Source organism: Anopheles stephensi, chromosome 3 (genome assembly GCF_013141755.1).
Source record: "Anopheles stephensi strain Indian chromosome 3, UCI_ANSTEP_V1.0, whole genome shotgun sequence".
Lineage (NCBI taxonomy): Eukaryota > Metazoa > Arthropoda > Insecta > Diptera > Culicidae > Anopheles > Anopheles stephensi.
The window spans coordinates 32,649,459-32,669,874 of record NC_050203.1 but is presented as its reverse complement, the minus strand read 5'-3'; the positions used below and the strand labels follow the sequence as shown (position 1 = coordinate 32,669,874).

At 45.1% G+C, this 20,416-nt stretch overlaps 3 protein-coding genes across 4 annotated transcripts; 2 read left to right on the top strand and 1 right to left on the bottom strand.

Annotated features, from left to right (window-relative positions):
- Positions 1-1,492: 1,492 nt before the first annotated feature.
- On the top strand, positions 1,493-18,016 carry LOC118509555 (phospholipase B1, membrane-associated-like). 2 transcript variants are annotated; one of them, XM_036050308.1, is made up of 6 exons: positions 1,493-1,906; positions 16,057-16,145; positions 16,212-16,410; positions 16,489-16,817; positions 16,888-17,162; positions 17,266-18,016. In XM_036050308.1, exons 3-6 carry the CDS (start codon positions 16,213-16,215, stop codon positions 17,718-17,720), a joined length of 1,257 nt encoding a protein of 418 aa, XP_035906201.1. In that variant the 5' UTR covers positions 1,493-1,906; positions 16,057-16,145; position 16,212; the 3' UTR covers positions 17,721-18,016. The 2 variants fall into 2 exon arrangements, with proteins under 2 accessions (XP_035906201.1, XP_035906200.1); XM_036050307.1 differs by lacking the exons at positions 1,493-1,906; positions 16,057-16,145 and having other exon boundaries at positions 16,178-16,410.
- On the top strand, positions 13,329-16,251 carry LOC118509554 (phospholipase B1, membrane-associated-like). The gene is given in 5 exon segments (XM_036050305.1): positions 13,329-13,937; positions 14,024-14,194; positions 14,196-14,353; positions 14,431-14,705; positions 14,787-16,251. Coding segments are annotated over 5 exon segments (1,272 nt in total). The 5' UTR covers positions 13,329-13,712; the 3' UTR covers positions 15,230-16,251.
- On the bottom strand, positions 16,108-20,411 carry LOC118509556 (translation initiation factor IF-2-like). Its single transcript, XM_036050309.1, has 2 exons — positions 18,894-20,411; positions 16,108-17,716 (listed from the first exon to the last, which is right to left on the bottom strand). Exons 1-2 carry the CDS (start codon positions 20,023-20,025, stop codon positions 17,706-17,708), a joined length of 1,143 nt encoding a protein of 380 aa, XP_035906202.1. The 5' UTR covers positions 20,026-20,411; the 3' UTR covers positions 16,108-17,705.
- Positions 20,412-20,416: the final 5 nt, after the last annotated feature.

Below are 20,416 nucleotides of genomic sequence, written 5' to 3'. Positions count from 1 at the left end.
TATGGATTGCGATCATTTTCAAGTCAATTGGATCGTTGCGGGAGCTCACACAAAATTAAATTATTTGGTTTCAATAATGCATTTTTTTATATTTTTCTTTCTTTAATTATTTCTTTAACTAGTTAAGTTTATGCCCTATATGGAAAATGTTAGCAAAGCAAAAAATAAATAAATAAATTTAAACATAAGTTAAGGGAAATATTGTTGTAGTAAATCTAAATATATAGATCACTAAAATCTAACAAAAAGTATTTCAAATTATTAGTCAGCCCATTAATTACTAGAGCATCATTTTTAGGCTTACTAGACTTGTTAAAACCACGTGGCCATTATTGGGGGCACATCGGCGCTGTTTAGTTGCACTAACCCTAAGGAACCGATATCAAATCTCTTCCAGATCGTCGCCTCGTACACTAATCCCCGTAGGACTGTTCATCTAGCCTCGGGTAAATGAAGTCAAGTTATTCAGAATTGGCTCTACAACAATCCAAAGAAGACGAATAAGAAGAAGTAGTCGAATAGCAGTCAGTTCCATTTTGCCTGGTTCCGGTAAGGGGAATTTTTATCCGCTCTTCCAGTATCCGGCACCACTTCAAATCATTGATTTTAATTAAGTTTTTGAATGTCAATAACATATTTTTGCACACAAAAAAATAATCAAAACCAATTTTATATTTTCCCTTTTTTTTGTTTGCAATGCTTTACCATTAAGAATGCCATAAAGCACGGTCAATCCATTTGCATGACGCACTTTTTTCTCATCCAAAAATCATAATTTTGTCGGATAATTCGATCACACAGTATGTTCGGTTTTTTTTTTTAAACACAAACAAGGCAACATTAATTAATAAGAAGATTCTAGATTCCGTGGTGCACCCCATGGCCAACATTTGCTTTGCGTCCGTAAAAGCTCAAGGTCGCCCGAAACCACCACTGCACTCAGCCACAGCAATTGAACTTTTGTTGGTAGACAATTCAAAAACTCAAACAAAACTCCGTACAGCCACAAATTAAATGTATGCGCAGCTACCCCCCGCGGTAAGCGCACCCTCATTCGGCGTTATCCTTTAAACCGTTCCGTCGATCGGAAGCGGAGTCTCCTTACCACGAAACCGACCCACGGCGATATTACTCGCGCAGCTCATTGGTAAGCAGAGCCGAGTGTGTGCGCGCGCGCGCTCGTTCGCTCATGTGTAAACATTTTAATTTGCTTCCAACGTGACGCGGTGCGCGACTTCCGGGGGTGTGCACGGACGCTCGGAGTACGGGCGTGGACAATTAGTGTAATTTTTATCCCCTTTCTGCGATTACAATATCATCGCATGCTCCGACCACCGGTGACCTCTGAACTGACCGCTCTGTCTCTCCGTTGCTCGAAAATCACACACCTCGCTCGATTGCGCCTGCTGACGGGGAGCTGAGAGCGAGCCTTGGGGAGCTCAGAATAATCTCAGCACCGCGTGTGTCTTGTGAGGTTGCGTATATGAGGCACCCAGCGCGAACGCACCATCAGCATTCTGTTCTCGATCGTTGCCGGCGACAGTTTTTGTGGCGATCGCGGCTGTTTGCGTAGATCGCGCGCGACTTTATCGAGTAGTCGAGCTGTAGTCGAAGATTGCGGTGGGCCTGTGAGGATAAATAAACAATTTTCGAACAATTCCTATTCTCGTGTGCCGGAAGTGTATATGTGTGTGATCGTTCTTAATGTGTGCGGTTTTTTGGTTGAGTGAACTTTATCGAATATTACTTGAGCGAGGTTTGAAGGGAAGCGTGTGGAAATCAGTTGCCCAAAAATAAGCCCAAAGGCTAGAAGTGATATTTCAAAGTGACACAAATTGACCTTGAGTGATATTTAAAGTGCTACAGTTTTTCAAACATATTTTCTTGATAATTAAGTTAGAAAAAGGTAAGTAAAAACAGGAAGTGCCCAGTGTAGAATTAGTGTATTGTGTAAAGACAAATCAAATAACGCCTTAAAGTGACACAATTCTGGTGGACACAAGCTGCCGCTGATTAATGGACTCGGTGCTTGCAAAGGAGGAATCAATTCATCATAATCACGCTTCGCCTTCTGCAAAACAATCTAGACCGAAACAGCTTTAATCCAACACCAGCCACAAACCACAGACCCGGACTCGGACATCTTCAAGGTTTTTTTCAGCGCACTCCAATCTTTGCAAATCACTTTTTAAAAGCCCCAAACAATCTCGCACAATTCATTATCGCACCCGTGCTAAAGACCGCCGAGCATTTGTACAGCAGACAGACAGAAATTCTCAATGACAGGCAGCAGATGTGTTGCGATTCTAACATTGTTCTACATCGTACCGACAGTCTGTGTGTGTGTGTGTGTCTATTGACCTCCTCCGTGCGTGGGATTACGAAAGACGAAACGCTTCAAAGATGCTCAATTGTGGCTGCCCAACTCCAGCCAAATCTTCCACTTCAAACGCGCCACCGCAAACAGATCAAAGCACCAACTCCAACCTGACGCAACCTGCGGGATACTTACGGAGCACTGTTGGATGGCAAGAACGCGTCCCGCCATACGATGGGTACCCACTGGGAAGATAATCTTTCAATTTGGACAATTCTTTGAACGGCTTCAACAAGTACCCTCAAATGCTCGTTGACAGCTGCGTTGCGTCAGGTGCTTCAACCATTTGCAAATAAATGCTCCTAAAGGTGCCGAAGATGCTGATGATTATCATGATGATGATGATGATGCTGGTTCTAAAAATAGCCACCCAAAAAAGGCAAATGAACGCAGCAGAAGAATTATTCTTCAACCGAATCTTTCCGAAATTAAAATGATATGCTAAAATTCACTCTTCCAAGACGTCTGGCGGTGGAGAATTGTTCTCCCGCAAAAAGAATTCTTTGTTTTTCGAATTCTGAAGCTTCAAACCTGCTGCCTGGAGAGCAAGATAAAAACAGTTCTCTCGGATTGCCTAATGGACTTTTCCTAATTGCTGCGAGTACTTTAAACTGTGTCGTCCGGTCACTTCCGCCTTGGGGAGTCTCCACCGAAACGTAAACATGGCTCTACCTGGGGGGAAGCTTCGGTACGGTTGCTGATAAAAGCAAACAAGTTCAAGGGCTGCCTGGCGTAATGTCACACAGCAGCCATGCCACAGCAGCCACTGCAGAGCCCCAACTCCTCGCCATGGGTCAGACAAATGACATGTTTTTCGGGTGGACAGTAAGCAATTGACATTGCGATCCGGTCAATGGTCGTACAATGGATGTGTGTGTGTGTGTGTGCGTTTTCCCATGGAACCTCTTCCAACCCTCAGACAGGTTCCGGCAACACTCGAGACCACAGGCCAATATATCGAAAGCTTGTTTTCATTGGACCGAACCGTACCGAGAAGGTGGCATTTAATGATGATGGATCTTGGGCTGGGTTCGATCTTGCACCCATCAGGTGAAACAGGTGAAGCACACAAAAATGCACACACACACACAGATACACAGAACAATTTAGTGTGGTCGGGCGGGGTGCAATTAAAATTGCCCTCCGTATCTAGGGGCTGGCAACAAGGCTCGATTGATTATACGCTGTGGGTAGTGGCGGAATCGATTAATGCATACGCCAGAGCTGATATGAAGCGCGGAGAGCGTAAGGTATGGAGTGGAGAGTGATGGGGTGCATAAACAAAATATTATGCCCCCCGGGTCTCGCTACCAAGGGAGCAAGTGTGAAAAAAGGCCATCCAGGTGGGATAATGGGATCAGCAAACAATTAGAGCTCCACAGGGAGAGTCTGCCTCGAGAATCCTATTAAGTAATTTGAGCTAGAAATAGGGGTTATCGTGATGTAAATGAAGCTTTACGGTAGGGGTATGGCGTCACGAGCTAATCAGAACTTTGATTGTATAATCGGTCCGTTGAGAAACAAAATCTAGTAAGCGTCAAAATTTCGATTTTTCACACTCACTCACTATATTTTTATCTTCAACCCCAATTTAGATTTACTATTCAATAAACAAGTCCCAATTTTGAGTGCTCCATCAATAAGTCTGATCATTTCATTTTTTTGAGCTGTTGCAGAAAGCCTAGATTCCTCCTCTATCCATCCATCCTCCACCTTTGAAAAATGTTGTACCGACTTGGTCGTCCAGTGCCGTTCGCATGACCTGTCCACCTGATGGAGCTTGGCGAGTTGAACCTGCTGCACAGCACTGAGGTCATTGTATAGCTACAAGAGCTCGTGTCAATAGAGCAGCTTCTTCGACGGGGTTTCTTCATGATTTTGGGATAAATGGAACAACAGCCAGAACCTTTCAAAGTATCCTTACATCTATGCTGCTATGTAAGGAGTGCTGTGTTCTAGTAAAAAAGCATTGAAACGTCACTCCAGGGGAGATCTGGAAGCAAGACTCACAGTCACAAGGCAGCTTCCGGGGGCAGCTAACTCTCACCACCGGACGGTTGGCTGCTGCGATCAAGAATTCATGATGGTGAGGTGCGCTGGCAAGGAAAGCTTCACTACTCGGTTTCGTTTGCTATGTCTCCTAGTTTGGGTTTAGAAACTACCAAATCATTCTGCTTTAACATTTTGGGACATAAAACACACATTTTACAGTAACCGAGATGAGCAGCTTTTCATTTTAAAAATGTTAGGGAGGGTTGCCCAACATCCAATAGGGGAGAGTTGTTCTGTATCTTAATAAAAGTTTCAAAGATGTTGAGTCTGTTTTCGTCAGAATGGAGTCATGTACGATGTCGCAATTCATCCAATTTTAGTCTCATTTTTTTAAGATTTTTAACTATGTTATACCAATAAATACTAAGTCGATTCGTTGAAAATCGGCAACATGTCCTCAGTTGTACGGAACGCTTATACAAATTTAAGCGATATTATTCTATTATCCTTCACTGTTAGATAGCTGATGAATGCTAGGGGATGATGAATTTGATTCCTGAAACACTTGAAAAACATTTTCAAACTAGAATCAGCTTGCATACTTATATGATTGTATATTTTGTAAAAATGTCAGAGAAACTTGACTATAAGCTGACCCTTTTTTGAGCTAATAGTTACTTGAAGACCTCTACTGAAAGTGTCACCAGTGTCGAAGGCATCACGAAGAAGATGCTCGAAAGGTTATTTTACACCCCGTATGTGTCGAAGGACAATTTAGGAGTCGTTACAGCGACGAGCTCAACAGGCAGTATGGCTATCGCACCATCGTGCAGCGAATAAGACTCGCACAGGCTACCGAGGTTCAAATCCCATCCAGACCATCCATCTACAGGTCATGTCATGAGAATGACACAGGATGGCCCAGCCCGCACAGTTCTTTTCGGTCCTTCACATAAAGGACACGTGGAAGGAGACGTGGTAGGCCCAAACTGAGATGGAGAGTGTTGGCGTTGATGATCCGAAAAAAATGTTCTCCTATCTGTTTTTCTCAGAATGATTACCCCTTTTTATTTAAATTCGACTTAAATTGAACTCTTTAAAGAGCATTAATTGTTCCTAGAATGTTCCATGCCAAGCTATAGAGTTTTTTCGGCTCAACCTAAATGGCTTGAACACGATTTAAAACCCCCTAAAATAGAGTATCCGTTTTACAAATAAGCCATAAAACTATTTAACAAACAAAGTAAAACAAAACGTTCCTTGTGCTCAAATATTTGAACACCACTCAAACAACGTCTCAATAGAATGGCCCGTTTTTGTTATCTCGCTTCATCTCTTCGTGACGTTTTGCAGTGCACGTTTTCCATCGCCGGCGCAGTAGTTAACACGTGGCTGTTAATTCCCTCTGTCAACGAACGGGTCCAACCATTTAATCACGATACCGGAAAGAATCCGCCTGTACCAGTACACAACTGCTCGCTTGGATTTGCGTACACAAGCATCCGAATCGTTATATTTTTGCAAACCGAAACACTGTTACACGGATGGTGGATTGGTGTTTCCCACTGCACAGCGAGAACCACGACACGGCATTATTACTTTTGCCTTGACCGTAACGGCTCGTCAACCCAATTATTGTGGTGTTTGCCTATGTAATTACAAATTACTGCACTACCTGCCACAACTCGCTCGCCAATAATCGATTTTTGGTAGAGTAGGTCGATTTGCGGTTTCCAATTCGACAACTTCCCGCAGAGATAAGTGCAGTCCGATGATGCCCCACTCACAATCCACGCTACCGGAAGTACAAAGCACTCTTCACACTTGCACTCTCGGTGAACCGGCGGGGGCCGGAGAAGAGCAAACATTTGAATTTCGGTAACGGGTAGTTACGAGCGGTTGGTCATTGTCAAGGTTCGCGTCGTAAAAATAAAACTCCAACAAACAGCTTCATTCACGACGGCGTGTTGTCGCGAACCGGTAAGAGTCCGTGTACCTGTCACGAAAGATCGTTCGGTGGTTTTATTGCTGTTACATCAAATTCCTGCACAAACAGCGATTCGTTTGTCCGTTAGCGCGGTTCGCTTTGTCGGCCCGAGGACGGTTAAGGTTAAGGAAGTGTCCGTTTGGGATAATCCCTACAACCGGGGCCAGCGGTAGAGATCGATCGATAGGCGAAATGATTTCACAACCTTGAGGACCAAGTGACAAGTTTACTGTGTTTACACACGGGTGTCGTCAACCGTCACCCAACTCGGAAGCACCGTTTACCGGTGTAACGGAGTCGCAAACGAGCAACAATTATCCGCTGACGGTTGAGCCGCGCATCACCTGCAGGAGGATGTGCATCGTCCATCGTACCGGGAGGCGATCGGTAGCTTTTGCCGTCTCCAGCTGTACTGGGCGCAATAATTCATGCACCGATAATTATGTGCTTTTTCTCCACACACACACACACACACACACACGGTTTGCACACAGTCAGTCACGGTCAAGGTCGTTGTTCGATCTCGACTCTGGTGGCTGCGAATGGTGAGAAACTGTGAGGCTTATAATTAAACTTCTACATCAATCATCGGCCGATGGATAATTTTCAATATCCACATTATGCAATGGTCTCGTGTAAGTAAATTTTGTAATGTTGAGACCATTGCTCGATTTATCTAAATATTTCGTGATATTTCTTTAAAAACCAACAGGAAAGAGTAAAAAAATATCAGAAATGTTTGACGTCACTTTATCAGAGATTTAAATGCTTGCGTCAACAGCAGAAGCATGAGAACCGAAGCGATCGATTGATCAATCAGCTGAATTGTTTCTACATCGACGCGCACATGCAAACACGTGTCAATTTCACATTCCAGTGCGATTTGGCGCTATTTACCGACCTGTGTCCTCCATTTCCGTTTGAACCTTTGGACAACCTTGGCTAGCGAATAGGGGCATTATCCAATGTTTAATAGTTATGCTCAGCCATTTTATCACTATTCTGTGTGCTGCATCAGAAGTCGTACATTGTTATAGAATAAATTTGTTCCAGAAGTTATCATTAAAAGTGGACCTAAGTTACTTTCTTTATACTAAATATCCTTTAACTTAAAATTAATTTAGAACTTTTTTTAGACTGCTTATAATATATTGGTGAGGTGAGCACGGACAATCCGTCGATTGTACTTCCAAAATCCAAGTTCGTATTGCTGATTTTAGCGAAGGTTTGTATCATTTATCAGGGTCTGTATCTGTGGACATCACATCCTGTTCGATCTTGGAGTTTGATCTTCCTGTGTTCCTTGGCGAGTAGTAGAGCTAATGATCCTCCAGCACTCTACTTTGAAGGTTCTCTACTTTGTATTTGCTCTGGATCCTTTGGAACATTTTGTCTATGCCATACCAAGTCACCTCTATCATCGCATTCTTTAACACCAGAAGATCCCCCCAGGAGATCTCGAATAGGAACGTCCAATGAGGTGGGACGAGCAGCCTCGTACTCTAGCCATAGAAGATGATCTATGTCATGGTATCCGAGGCCGCAGCCACATGCTTTGAAGTCGACCCGTCCTATACGCTGGAGATGCGCGCTCAATGCGCCCAATAAGCCTAGACATTATTTGAATGAACGCACGAGCATCCTGAGCTACCATAGAACCAGGGCTTGTTTGTAAGAAATGCTTGTGGAGTTATCGAATAACTGAATAAATTTAACTCTTTAAAGAATAATGAAAATTCACTCTAAAGAGAGTTAGCGAGTTTGAACAGTGAGAAATAATTGCTCAATTAACAGTTTACCACCAAAAAACCCGAAACGAGAATTCAACAAGAATATTAAATAAAACAGAACAGAGCAGCAGAATAACAGAATATTAAATCTAATTAACTCTTAAGAAGAATGATCTAAATATTGTCAAGGAAATTCACTCTAAAGAGAAGTTAAAGTGGTCCTAACCTATAATATCCAAATATAGCTTCAAATATCCTTTAATAACAATTTAAAATAAATATAACACTCTATGAAAGATCCTCAAGATTAACTGTACAGAGTAGTAGCGTGTTTGAACAGTGAGGAATAATCGTCTAAATTTTGTTTGAAGAGCTTATTTACTGTTTAAAACCAAATCGAACTGGCTATCGCACATTTGACGCACCATGATTCCCCCTTCCTTGACGTAATTCCAACATCCCATCAATCGTATCACTTACAATCAAAGAAACCCGACACGAGGGATTCCCTTTCCTCCTGGGACGCTTCAAAACCAGTCTCCAATTCAAAACAGTCCTACGCTGCTGAGCTTCCCGAGTTACCGAACGATGGCGCTTAGCCGGGATTATCGTCACCACAGCCGAAACGCTCTATTCCTCTAGGCACAAGCACGAGCGCGGTGCCCAGCGTTCCCAGCGGCATCGTTTTATGCATGCAAAAGCAACACGGCATCGGCAGTGGCGCACGAAAACCCCTCAGCGGGACGATTAATTTTGCATCAAGCTTGGCGCACGTTCTCCCGTCTGCATCATCCGCCCAGTCGCATGATTTATGGCGCTGTGTCCTCTCGGTTTGCAAATACGGGGATAGGACAGTAAATACCTTAACGGTTAGATGTTCTAGCAGACGATTCCAACATCTCAGAACTTCCGGTTGGTCCGATGCACCAGGGAGTGGATTATTGTCACTCGTATCCACCAGAAGGTCGGAAAGAACCGCGGCGAAAAGCGAGAAGGATTGTGACGTAAACGGGACAAACTATCAGGCACGATCCTCCGCCAGCTTCACTGCTTCCTTGCCCCGGTCCTACCCCCTTCGATAGGGGTAGTAAACAATGGCGATCCAGCCTTGCAAATGCAGGCTGCAATCTAAGGCGCACGGGGTGCATTGGTGTGCATCATCGGCATCATTGCACACGTACACCTTGACGGGTCCGGTTTTCAACTCCGATATGGGTTGATCGGAGAATGTAGTTCAAAGTCAGTGAGTTGATAAGCGTCTGGAATGCTAAGTAAGGAGTTTACGTTTCTTGTTACAGGTTGTTAACGTTGTGACAAAAAATTAACATTTTTTTAGCAAATAGTGTCCCTTTATCTCATTTAAAAAAGTCTATTTTAGGTTAATAGTTCCAGGTACTTACACTTCCAACGATCCTTCGCGCCAGTGATTGCCGCAGTGTTGCAATTAATGTTAGACCCTGATCTTGCCATACCGGTGGGCAGTAAGCATCGTTAGAAGCTCAGTTTGTGACGCGCTACACCCGAGAATGGTTGGGTTGGGTTTGGTTCGCCTCTCCGGCAAGCAGCACTTCAACAACAAAGCAAGAGCAACGTATTTACCTCGTTGTAATGTGAGTGTAAATAGACACTAAAGAAGGTAGCATCAATTACACTCAAGCTCAACGTTGTGTCGCGTGTGATAAGTGATCAAACATTTGTCTTGTGATTATCTTGCTGGTGCCATGCATTAAGGAAGACTGTGGGGAGGCCACACACTCACGAAAAAGGGAAGAAAAAAACACATTATCGCGGGGCGTACACAGTCGACACGCCTTTAATGAACACGCGTCGTAATCAATTCACGCACGTGCTGCTTACCTTTCCATCGTGTCTTAATAAAAACTCTCGCCTTACTGCCTCAGACCAGAGAAATGGTCAGTACGTCCCGGGCGGGAAATCGCTCAAGGTTCCAGGTTCAAGCTGATTAAGGCTGACCGGAGGGCGCCCAAAGGTGAACGATGATCACTTGCAACCCGCACCCCTTAATGGAGGGGTTGAATGAACTGATGTTGTTGCTTGGGTTGTCGGTAGGGACAAGCTCTCCGGATCCGGAAACAGTTTCACACGGACCTGTGAAGAGTTCTGTGTGGTGTTGCTCAGTGAGTGAAATGGTAATGCTTTGTGGCGATTGGAGACAATTTTATTGTTGCCCTTATGCGTTGGTGACGGTGATCGATGATGGTTCAAAGAGGCAACTGTGATCCTCGGAATTGTGGATGAAGTTCAAGAAAAATAGTATTAAAGCCCTGCAACAAACGACTATTGAACAATACGCAATTGAACGAGATCAATAGCAATCGATTAAAATATCGTTCTGCCAACGAGACGGACCCAAACATGGTATTAAACGATGCCCATCAGGTAGATAATGCATGAATCCATGAATAATAGTAATGGCCATAAGGTGAAACAAAACAGCCCTCTGTTGAACGCCCAAAGCCCAGCCGTACGATCGTGTCCTTCACGAAGACGTACAGTTATTCCGAGAATCCGGTCTCGGCTGGAAATTCCACCCATCCCAGGTGCTTTCTCGAACATCTTCCCCCCGAGCGGGAAGTTGTTCTGGAGCACGCAACGGAATGTACTTATGCACATTTATCAACGCGCGCTTGCAGACAGGAAGCGGCTTCTGGGGATATTCGACCCGAAGAAATTATGCCCCCGCCACAAGGCACCCGTTCAGCTGCTGAGTTCAATATGCTTTATGGGGTCATCTCCACTGAAATCACGATTTTCCCTTCGATTTTGTGGCATTGAACTTCCACCGGATAACCTTTGTGGACAGCTCTTCAACGTGCAGCCTGCCATTTTTTTGTCGTTTTTGTGGGAAAGCTTTTCAAAACTAGCTGCTTAGGCAAACAAGAAATCCGTGCTAGCCCGATCTTCCTAGCCCGATCAATTAGAGTAGATAAGGCACACACCCATTAAATCTAGCAGCAAACCGGGGTGACACACGCCCGGGACGTACCGTTTTGTTTGACATTCCGAATTTAACCATTCCGTCGGGGTAGATTGTTTGACTAGCGGCATGAGAGGAATTAATTGCGTGCCAACGTGATACCGTACCAGCAAACCGAACAGGCCGCTTGTCATCACCGTGGGGTACGGTGTGCGAACGCAGCCGCATCTGCCGGGCGGGCTTGGCCGCTTGTGTCGGCGATGTGACCGACGACGATCGTGGCGCATACATCCGCCAAATGGAAACGTGCCTTCGAAGCCTGTGAGCATCAGTAGTGGAATATTCCAAGGTTATTTAAGGCACAACTGTACGCTTTAGACACGGTTCGCTAGAAGTATAGTCTGTTGCCGAGAGTACAGACAAGAAAGGCGGTCGAATGCTAGTAGAACTCTATGATGAATAAATGCATGTATGATGGCTATTTTAAAATGGTATTTTTGATTTAAAATGGTTTGGCTTATAGCTCATCAAATTCGTAGAAGGCACAGTTTTGCTTCCATTTATTGGCCGAACCGTGCCGAAGGTACTCTGTCACATGTCAGTTTTTTATAGATTTTTTGTTGAGCAGAATCAAAGGCCTAAAAAGCATTAGCTTCTGGATTTCTATATTAGAGGAGCATTCTACTATAATTATGCCACACGAGTGACTTTTGGATCCATAGCTAAGACCTAAGCTATGGATGTCTTAATCATATAGGTTTCTAATTTTAAAAGCTCTTTCTGGCCTTTGACAATCTGTTATAATATCTTTCTCAATAATAACATCTAGAGACAATAATGTCTTTCTCTAGTAAATTTGTAATTTTTGATATGGCTGTAACAGTCCTGCGTCCTAAAAATTCCTACGATTTCGCTCAGTTTCATTGTAGTTCCTTAACTATTAAGGGCATGCTGATACATATCAATTGATAACGACGTAATATTTTGCCCATATGTAAAAAATGACGGAGAACTGGGACGAATCCTAAGACTTATTGCTTGAAAATCCTAGTTCCCTCGGTAATACAAGGTCAAGGTAAAACAAATAGTCTTCAGGCCTGGTCTATTTATTTTGTATCCCGATCATTTTGCGTTCACAGAGTTCACCCGTTGGTAACGGTGCCGGTCTTCAAACGGTAGGACCTGGGTTCGATTCCCTTTCGGGCTGTTCCACCGTATTCCTCCGTAGGCTTTCCTACCACATGGCATCAATAAGTCTAGTAAGCCGTTAGGTTAGAATAAGTTAGTTGACTGACATGACCCAGCAGGACCTTAAGGCACATAAGAAAAGAAGAGACCAAATCCCATCCAGACCTCTTGTACTTAGGACTCACTCACTAGCCAGTTATAAGAAGGACCAAACAGGACAGACCTCAATCTCCTGAAGTCGCTATGTCAATAAGAAGCAGAAAACCTTTCTATAATTTCAATCCTACAATTGTTCAACTTCAAGTCGCTTGCGGTTAAATTACCAAATTTGAGGATCTTTTAATAACACATTAGTCTTCAAATTAAGGTACCAATACCAACCAATTGAGGGCTTAAAATTAATAACAGTTTTCAAACTTTGCATTGAATCCCCTACATAAATTTCTAACATTTTTTTCATTATTTTTTATCATTTTATCGGTTAGAGTGACTTCCGTTAGTGAGTTCATCTTGAATATCGCTTAATTTACTGTCTTTGCCGCATTTTAAAAAACCCTAATGATTACTTCCGTTTCAATACTCATCCATGCGTACATGAACCATGTGCAAATTTTACAAATGACTGTGATGTGATCTTATTCTACCTGTGATGGCATACCTTAATAATTAATATTCACACAGGTTCTTTTCGCAAAATCTCTCACAGAGCACTCGAACTCATTTAAAATACCCTGTATAATATCCTTTAAAAAAATCGAGTCTATTTTTAAAACTAAACTCCACTCGTTCGGTTCTCTCATAGTTTTATCAACACACTTCGCTCAATCCAATTCACTCCGCTCCAAATGAATCGAACCGTCTCAGGTGCTAATAGACTCTCCACTCCAGTACGATCAACAGATGAGACGTACGTCCACCCCGGTTCTGACCGAGATTCCGCATTTTCCGTGCTCCGCGTGTCCCGCGTGTCTCCGCGTCTTTCTTGTTTTTATTTAGGCGTTGCAGTAGCCATTTCAAGGTTGCAGATCAGGTTGTCAGCAGTTTCGCTTTCGTGTTTCTCGAATTTCTGTCTCGTACTGCTCCCGCGCCCGCCCTCAGGCAGTCGGTCTAAAGAGGCTCGAAGCTAAAAAAAAAAAAAGAAGACAATCTCAAGCAGCTCGGTATGATAATTTATGCGAGATCAAACTTACAGTTCCATCGTAGATGGACCGTTGGCGAGCGGTACATTTTGATTGACACCGGTCGCGCCTGGCTACCGGAAAAGAATTTCGTGCAATAAATCAAACCCTTCCAATGATGATTATGATGAGGATTTATGGGAAGCAAATTATTAGACCTGTGGGGGTGAATTTTGACCGGCAGGACATAATTATGCTTTGCCTTAGCTAAGCACCTTAAATCACTCATTGCGCACCATTTCGCTTGGTTTTGTTTTTAAGTGAAAATTTAGCACAAACTGCACATACAAAAAAAAACCCATCCCATCCCACGCACTGTACCATGGCACCGGCAAGGACACTCACGCTTTCACTATGCGGTACGGCCACACTGCTGCTCGTATGCTGCCTCACCATGGTTCGGCCCGCGGCTGGCCAGGCACTCATAACACCGCTCGATTCGCCACTGCTCGCGAGCAAGTACCGGGGACTGCGCGAGATCATGTTCAACTTTATCGGACAGACTGGCAACAATAAGAACAAGTTCCTGTTCAATCTAAAGAAGGGGGTAAGTGGTACCGTTATACGCCGGTTTCGGTTACCGTAGCTCCAGTTACCAATGCTTCGGTTTCCTTTTTCTACTGGCGCGAGCAGAAGGTACAGAAACAGTTCGGTCCGGACGATCCGTTTTTCTGCAATACGACCGGTATGCGGAGCGAGACGGTACCCACCTCCGTGGATAAGCTGCGCCCGGGCGATATCGACATCGTGGGAGCGATCGGTGACTCGCTGACGGCGGGCAACGGTGCGATGGCCACCAACATTACTGGAGGTGCTGATCGAAAACAAGGGCCTATCGTGGAGCATCGGAGGTCAGGGCACGTGGCGACAGTTTCTGACGCTGCCGAACATACTGAAGGAGTTTAACCCGCAGCTGTACGGCTACCCAACGAAGGATGGACTGTCCACGCGCAAGGCATCGCTGTAAGATAATGGAGAATATGCAAACAAGAATTAGTTGAAGTTGTACTAATAAATCCTTATTTTGTTTGTTCCTGTAGATTCAATGCAGCAGAAGGTGGAGCGATGTCACAGGACATTCCCTACCAGGCACGGAACCTCGTCAAACGGATGCTTTCCGATCGGCGGGTAGACATCGCCAAGCACTGGAAGATGATCACGCTCATGATCGGTGGGAATGATTTCTGTGCCGAGATTTGCTACATGCCCACACCCGAGAAGATTCTGCAGTACCACGAGAAGAACATTCTCAGTGCGTTGCGCACCTTCCGAGATTATTTGCCCCGAACGTTCGTCAATCTGGCCGCAAGTCCTAGTAAGAATGATAGCCCGATGGCAAAGGTAAAACTGGCCCCGAACTGCCCATTCACCCATTCTGCTTGCCTCTTTCTTCCAGAGGTCGATATCTTGGCCCAATTCAAAAACAAACCCCAGGAATGCGTTTCCATGCACGTGGTCGAATGTCCCTGCCTGTTGGCGTCACGGTTCCGCAAACAGCGCCAACGGTACGTGAAGCTGATCGAAGACTGGAACATGCTGCAGATGGACATAGCCACACGGGAAGAGTTTCACAACCGGCCCGACTTTGCCGTCGTTTACCAACCGTTCACCATGAATCTCACCTTCCCGGAGACGGCGAACGGTGATACGGACTTTACGTACATGTCGCTGGACTGCTTTCATCTCAGCCAGAAAGGGTACGCCTTGGCCTCGAACGCACTGTGGAATAACATGCTTGAACCGGTTGGGGGTAAATCGATGAACTGGGAGCGTGAGTTCACGCTGTTCAAGTGTCCTAGCGCGGACATGCCGTTCCTGCGAACGCCCGGTAATAGCTAGGACACTCTTAACCAGCACACAAGCACGCACGAAAAACAGGCACATGGGGTCACTGCAAGCACACTTCATCAAAATGTGATATTAAATCTGTAAACTGCAGGCACGCAATCGCAGAGGGGGTTAAGGTGGTTTTGGAGAACGGAGGCTCTCATTCATCCGATCGAGTTTAAGGTTCATCCCATCACATGCTCACTGCTGTGTTCATTCCGATTATACGTAAACGACACTGCCGACCTGTACACACACACACACACACGCCAAAATAATCCGCATGCGGTATCCTTCATCATACTCATGTATTAGTACATACGGAAAACATTTCATTATAATTAGTCCCTGTTTTATTACTGAAAACTATTTTGGTGGTGTGTTTACTCTACTACTAAGAAGAAGTTCATCCGAAAATATTTGAAAATAATTTGGTAAAGTACAATAAAACACAACACTTACTAGTTTTTATGAAGCAAAAGCTGATCGCTTTATTGGTTAGTAACGCGTACAATTTATATTTGTGCTTTTTCATTTGGAACATTTCTCTGCATAAGTTCCTTGCTACAAGTTTAGAAAAAAAAATCGCTTTTTATATTGCGATATTAGTAAAGCGGCAAAATGTTAGTAAAGCATCATGTGAATGAATCCTCACTTTTTCGTCCTTGTGCTTCCGCATGGCGCGCAGGAGTGAGTAAGAGATAATATAAAAGCTCCGAGTACGCTTACAACCGATTCGCAGATGGAATTTATCGCTCCAGCCGACCAAACGGGGAGCGTGCGTGCCTGAAACGTGACCGGACAATCCGTTTTCTTAGTTTCATTTTCGGTCTTTATAGACGATTGTGTCGTGTACGGAGCAGAATCGGTTGCATTGCTGAGCGTTGACGTTTTTTTTTTTTTTGGCAAGCAGAAAAGTGCCATTCATGTAAGTAACTTGTTTTTATAGTATAGAGTGGATTAAAATATGTAAAGAAAAACTGCCATTCCACAGTATGCATGTTCTACCGATGTCCCTGTCGCTGCTTCTAATACTGGCCGCCGGTGGCGCTACGATCGCTCAGGAGGAAGTATCCTTCCTAGACGATCCTCCATTTCTGACGCTTTACCGGAAGCTGCACAACCTATTTTTCGACACCGTCGGTCCGAGTAGTAAAGATCCGGTGCGACTTAATCAGGCTCGCTCGCAAGGGGTATGTCCTGGGCCAAACGAAGGCGTATTGAAAAGTTTCTTACTGAGCTCTAATTTCCCTTCGGTTGGTCTATTCTAGAAAGTGCAGTCTCCTATACCACATGATCAAGCCTTTCCCTGTCCAACGGAAGGTATGCGAAGCGCGACAGTTCCTACCTCCGTTCATGAACTGCGCCCGGGCGATATCGACGTGATCGCGGCTCTCGGTGATTCGCTAACAGCCGGCACGGGAATACTCGCCACCGGAATTGTTGAACTGATCATAGAGAATCGTGGTCTGTCCTGGTGTATCGGAGGACAGGGTACCTGGCGTCAGTATCTAACACTACCGAACATATTGAAGGTATTCAATCCGAACCTGAACGGTTATGTCGTTGCCGACAGTCTCTCGATCGACAGAGAGTCAAGGTAAGGTATTGTTGATCGTTTCGTGCCTGCCGAAGCTTTTCTATCCTAAGCTCTCGATTGTTGCTCGCAGGTTTGATGTGGCTGAAATTGGTGCCATGAGTCAGGACTTGCCGCATCAGGCAAGGAATCTTATCAAACGTATGCAAGCCGATCGTTCGGTTGATATGAAACATCACTGGAAGCTGATAACCATCCTCATCGGGCACAATGATTTCTGTAGCCGTGTGTGCTATCTGCCGACTCCAGAGAAAGCTCTCTATCAACATGAGCAAAACTTGCTGCAAACTTTAAGACTGCTGCGCAAGTACCTGCCGCGAGCCATGATCAACATCGTCGCTACTATTAGTAAGTATGCATATAAAAAAGAAAAATGTTTCATCGTTAACAATATAATCATCTTCTCCATTCTGCCTTTTCTCCCCTTTTATGGTCAATTCCCTTCACGAAGATGTTAGCATATTGCGCACGTTTAACCCTAAACCTGCATCCTGCGTTACCACCCATTCGTTCGAGTGTTCGTGCGTGTTCGGTGCCCAGTTCGCATCCTTTCAGCCACGCCTGGATCGTATCATGCAGCAGTGGAACCGGATACAGCAGACCGTTGCCGAGCGGGACGAGTTTAACGTGGGTTCCGACTTCGTCGTTAACTATCAACCGTTTCCGGAGCATCTGACACTGCCCACCCTTCAGAACGGGGATACGGATGCTGGCGTCGCGTCGGTCGATTGCTTCCATTTTAGCCAGCGGGGGCACGCGATCGCGGCGAACAGCTACTGGAACAATTTGATCGATCTGGTGGGCAACAAGTCGGAGCTGGTGCAGAGGGAGTTTGAGCGTTTCAACTGTCCGATGAAGGGAAGACCGTTTCTGGCGACGCGTAAGAATAGTTTACTGCGAATCTGAAGAAGAAAAAAAACACCCGAACGATCATTTCCAAAGTTAGCTAGGAGAGCTATAAGGGGATGGTGGGGGGGGGGGGGTCAAAGGGGTAGACGGACGATTTGTTAGTGGTTTGTTATGTTGTTTTTATGTAGGTAGATAATAAAATAGAACATTATTAAACTAATTCCTGAGCGGGGGAAAAATCTCTGAACCTCAATCATGAAGTATCGCAGGGGTGTAGAACACAGTTTTACACGATCAGCCATTACTGTCGCGCCAGGCCTCCAACAGAAAATAAACTTGAGCATCATGAATGTTATTCTACTAAATTATTTAAAAATCTCCGAATTCGAGTCATGATATTGAACCAGAACATTAGGGGTTGTGAACACATTTTCTGCACGATCAGCAAATTTTGTGTCGCCGAGCCTGCACTCCTTTGCTTAGATCAACCCAGACCAAGGCATGAGATAAACACTCTACAGTACAGCAGTATGTGGAGAGTTGACTTCCGCTCAAGTGATCGTAGACAGAAAACGACACTTGCGGAGCGCCAAACCCCTGTCGGAGCAAATGTGGCAAGTATTGCACGAAATGTTGAAAAAACTTCTTTGACTCTTAATCACGATGTAGGGAAACCATCTTTTTAACGCGATCAGCTAGTTTTATGTCATCCTATAAAAAAAAAAGTATTCTGAGAGATTACTTCCGATCATGTGATCGTACAACGAAACGAACACTAGCGTAGCAAACCGATGCCGGATCTGACTCGCGCAAGTGTTTCCGTTCCTTGGACAATGGTTACATTCAGGCAGAGGGTGCCACGACACACCAAGTGATTTTTTATGATTAAAACTAGAACAACTTAAAATTTTAATGTCGAGTGGAATGCTGAAGACAACCAACGAGGATTTTTTTTTCTTTAGCTAAACTGATTTTCCACTTGTCACTTGTCCCAAACCAATTTACAAGCCAGCCAGTAGCACGAAATGAGAGGAGAAACCTTGAAGCTAGAAGCAAATTACGAACGTGACTTAAGTCCAAATCTAGGTTCTTTAGAACCTTCCCATTTCCCATTAGATTAAATTGGGATTGGATTGGATGAAGTAAACAAAGCATAAATTATCTAAGACATATGCGCATACGCAAAGAGAAGATAATTGAACCGGGACAATTTTTACTAGTTGTACTTACCACGTCTCGGCATTGCCGATTGACGACGTGTAATCACATTCTCCTGCTTAATCTCCTGTGCGGCTTCTACGCCGCACTCCACAAACTGCCCACCAGCATGCATTGGATCAGTAACTGCAGCATCGGCACGCTGTAGATTCGGCATATCATGCTGTCCAACATGCAGTGGATCATCCACTACAGGATCGGCCAGCTGTTCTATCGGTTGTTCCTCAACTTCCGGTGGATCAGCGCTTACAGGTTCAGACACTGTACGCTGTTCCATCGGCATTCCATGCCGATCGACATCCGTCCATGCAAAAGTCACTCGCTTTTGCTTGGGTGCATATGGTGGATCGGCAACTGCAGAAACCGAACGCTTCTGCTTTGACGTACCAGCTTTGCCAACATCCGGTGGATCAGCAGCAACTACGGGAGCGACTACTGGAGCGACTGCCGGAGCAACTGCTGGCGCCGCACGCTGTTGCACTGGTGTATACGGTTCACGGGGAGCCGGTGGATCAGCAAACGCCGGAACAGTACACTGTTGCATCGGAAAATGCGGCTCGCGAATAGTCGATGGAGCAGCCGCCGGATATGGTGCAACTGGTACCGGTGGCAACCAACGCGGTTGAATCTGACCTTGAGGTCGGACGTACGCCATGCGCTGTTCGAATTCTACGGGAGGTCCATAATCCAGCGGTCCCGCATTGTACAACATGGGTGCAAATAGCACCGGAGACTGATATCCAGCAGATGGATGAACTGCATACAGTCCAACCGGTCGGTACGGCGTCATATACGGATCGGTAGCAAACGGTGCCGTAGTATTGTAGGTTCTAGAGATGTTGTACATATTATTACCAAGAAAGCCTACGCCCGACGGAGCCTGACGATGTTGTACGGCCAACTGACCCGGTGCGGAAGGGCCCGTTTGCGAAGCTCGCGTTGCCGGTGCATTTGCACTTCCATCTGGAAGGCTTGATGCCGGGTGGGTTTGACGCACTTTCGGCAGTCTTATTACCAGCTTCAGCCGCTCTTGGATCATCCACCAAACCGGCAGTACCATCGGCTCCATCGGCACGACCCGATGAGCGGTTAGTACGGATACGTTGGACCTGTTCCCGTAGGTGCGGATCAGCATCAATTGCATTCCGGATTGCTCTGAAATTTCGACGGATCAGTTGAAGCGTGGTTTTGGCTTCGTGGCTTCGATTTTCCACACGCGGCTCTCGATCACTTCCCAGAAGCAGATAGGTCACCTCCACAAAATCTAAAAGTTTCACTATCCACAAATCGTTTTGCGCCATTTTCAAGCAACTTCCACGTTTTGTTTCACGGAATTCGGCACAAATGCGTTAGAAAAGGTGTAGTAAAATGCACTTTCAAACACTTTCACACTTTTTAGCACCACAAAGAGTAAGGTCACAATCGCACCACGTTTACCGGGCCAAAGTTCTAATCTGTCTGCGTCGTTCGTAATTTTACTTCTGCAAGTCCCATGATTTGAAGCGGGTCACGATTTGAATCACAGCGCTCTGCTG